This window comes from Varanus komodoensis, unplaced genomic scaffold (assembly GCF_004798865.1).
Source record: "Varanus komodoensis strain SLA01 unplaced genomic scaffold, ASM479886v1 scaffold956, whole genome shotgun sequence".
In the NCBI taxonomy this organism is placed as follows: Eukaryota; Metazoa; Chordata; class Lepidosauria; order Squamata; family Varanidae; genus Varanus; species Varanus komodoensis.
Window position 1 is genome coordinate 18047 of NW_025336662.1, and position 913 is coordinate 18959.

A 913-nucleotide genomic window follows, 5' to 3' on the forward strand; every position below is an offset into this window, starting at 1 on the left:
AATGGCTCTCTTCCCAATTGCAGGAACTGGAGCTGAATAACCAGAAGACATTGTGATGAGGAGTTAAGGGTGAACTACTTCCAGTTCTCAGTGCAGATGTTGAGTGTTTAGGTTTAATTGTTGTAAGAAAACCATGAGGCCTCAGTAAAGATACCATATCACCAATTACCAGGCACTGTGAACTCTTTGTATCACTCTTAAGATAAGATATGTATACAAATTAATTGAGATAGTTGGGTCTTCGCTCACTCTTACCTCCTCATCTCCTTGGAATGGGAGGTAGACCCAATGTGTATATGGACGACTTCTAAAGCAGGAGCAGAAAGAGTTCTGTACAAGAGGCATTGACCTTCGTATTGCTGTTTCACTTGTTCTGGCAGCTCTGGATTCCCATGAAACATTCCCCTGTCCTATTCGACAAAACAATATGTCCACAAGGAAAGTTTTGCTGTTTGGCTTGTTTATTCATAATCTGTATCCATGTGGCTGCAAAAAGGGCAATTGCTATTTTGGGCTGCATTAATAGAAGTATCACTTGTAAATCATGAGAGGCATTCATTCCCCTACACTAAACCCTTGTTAGGCCTCATCTGAAGTATTGTGTTTGGTTCTGGGCATCACAGTTTCAGAAAGGTGCAGGCAAACTGGAAAGGGTTCAGAGGGCAATAAGGATGATTCTGGGACTGAAAACAAAGCCCTGTGAGGAGTGATTGAAAGAACTGGGCACGTTCAGCCTAGAGAAGAGATGATTGAGAGGAATGTGAAAACACTCTTCAAGTGCCTGAAGGGTCATCACAAGACAATCTTGGAAGATTGAACTATCTTCTTCTTATGTACCTGTAGTTTTGATGGAATATTTACTAGTTTTATACAGTCACTCTACAATTCTTATACAAGATACCACCTTGAACAT

At 40.9% G+C, this 913-nt stretch overlaps 1 protein-coding gene across 1 annotated transcript in view; it reads right to left on the reverse strand.

Annotated features, from left to right (window-relative positions):
• LOC123017544 (vomeronasal type-2 receptor 26-like) overlaps positions 1-401 on the reverse strand; it is a 12565-nt gene extending 12164 nt beyond the window's left edge. The window contains exon 1 of the mRNA XM_044418961.1: positions 256-401. Within this exon, the coding sequence (XP_044274896.1) occupies positions 256-401 (146 nt within the window). The remainder of the gene's footprint in view (positions 1-255) is intronic.
• Positions 402-913: the final 512 nt, after the last annotated feature.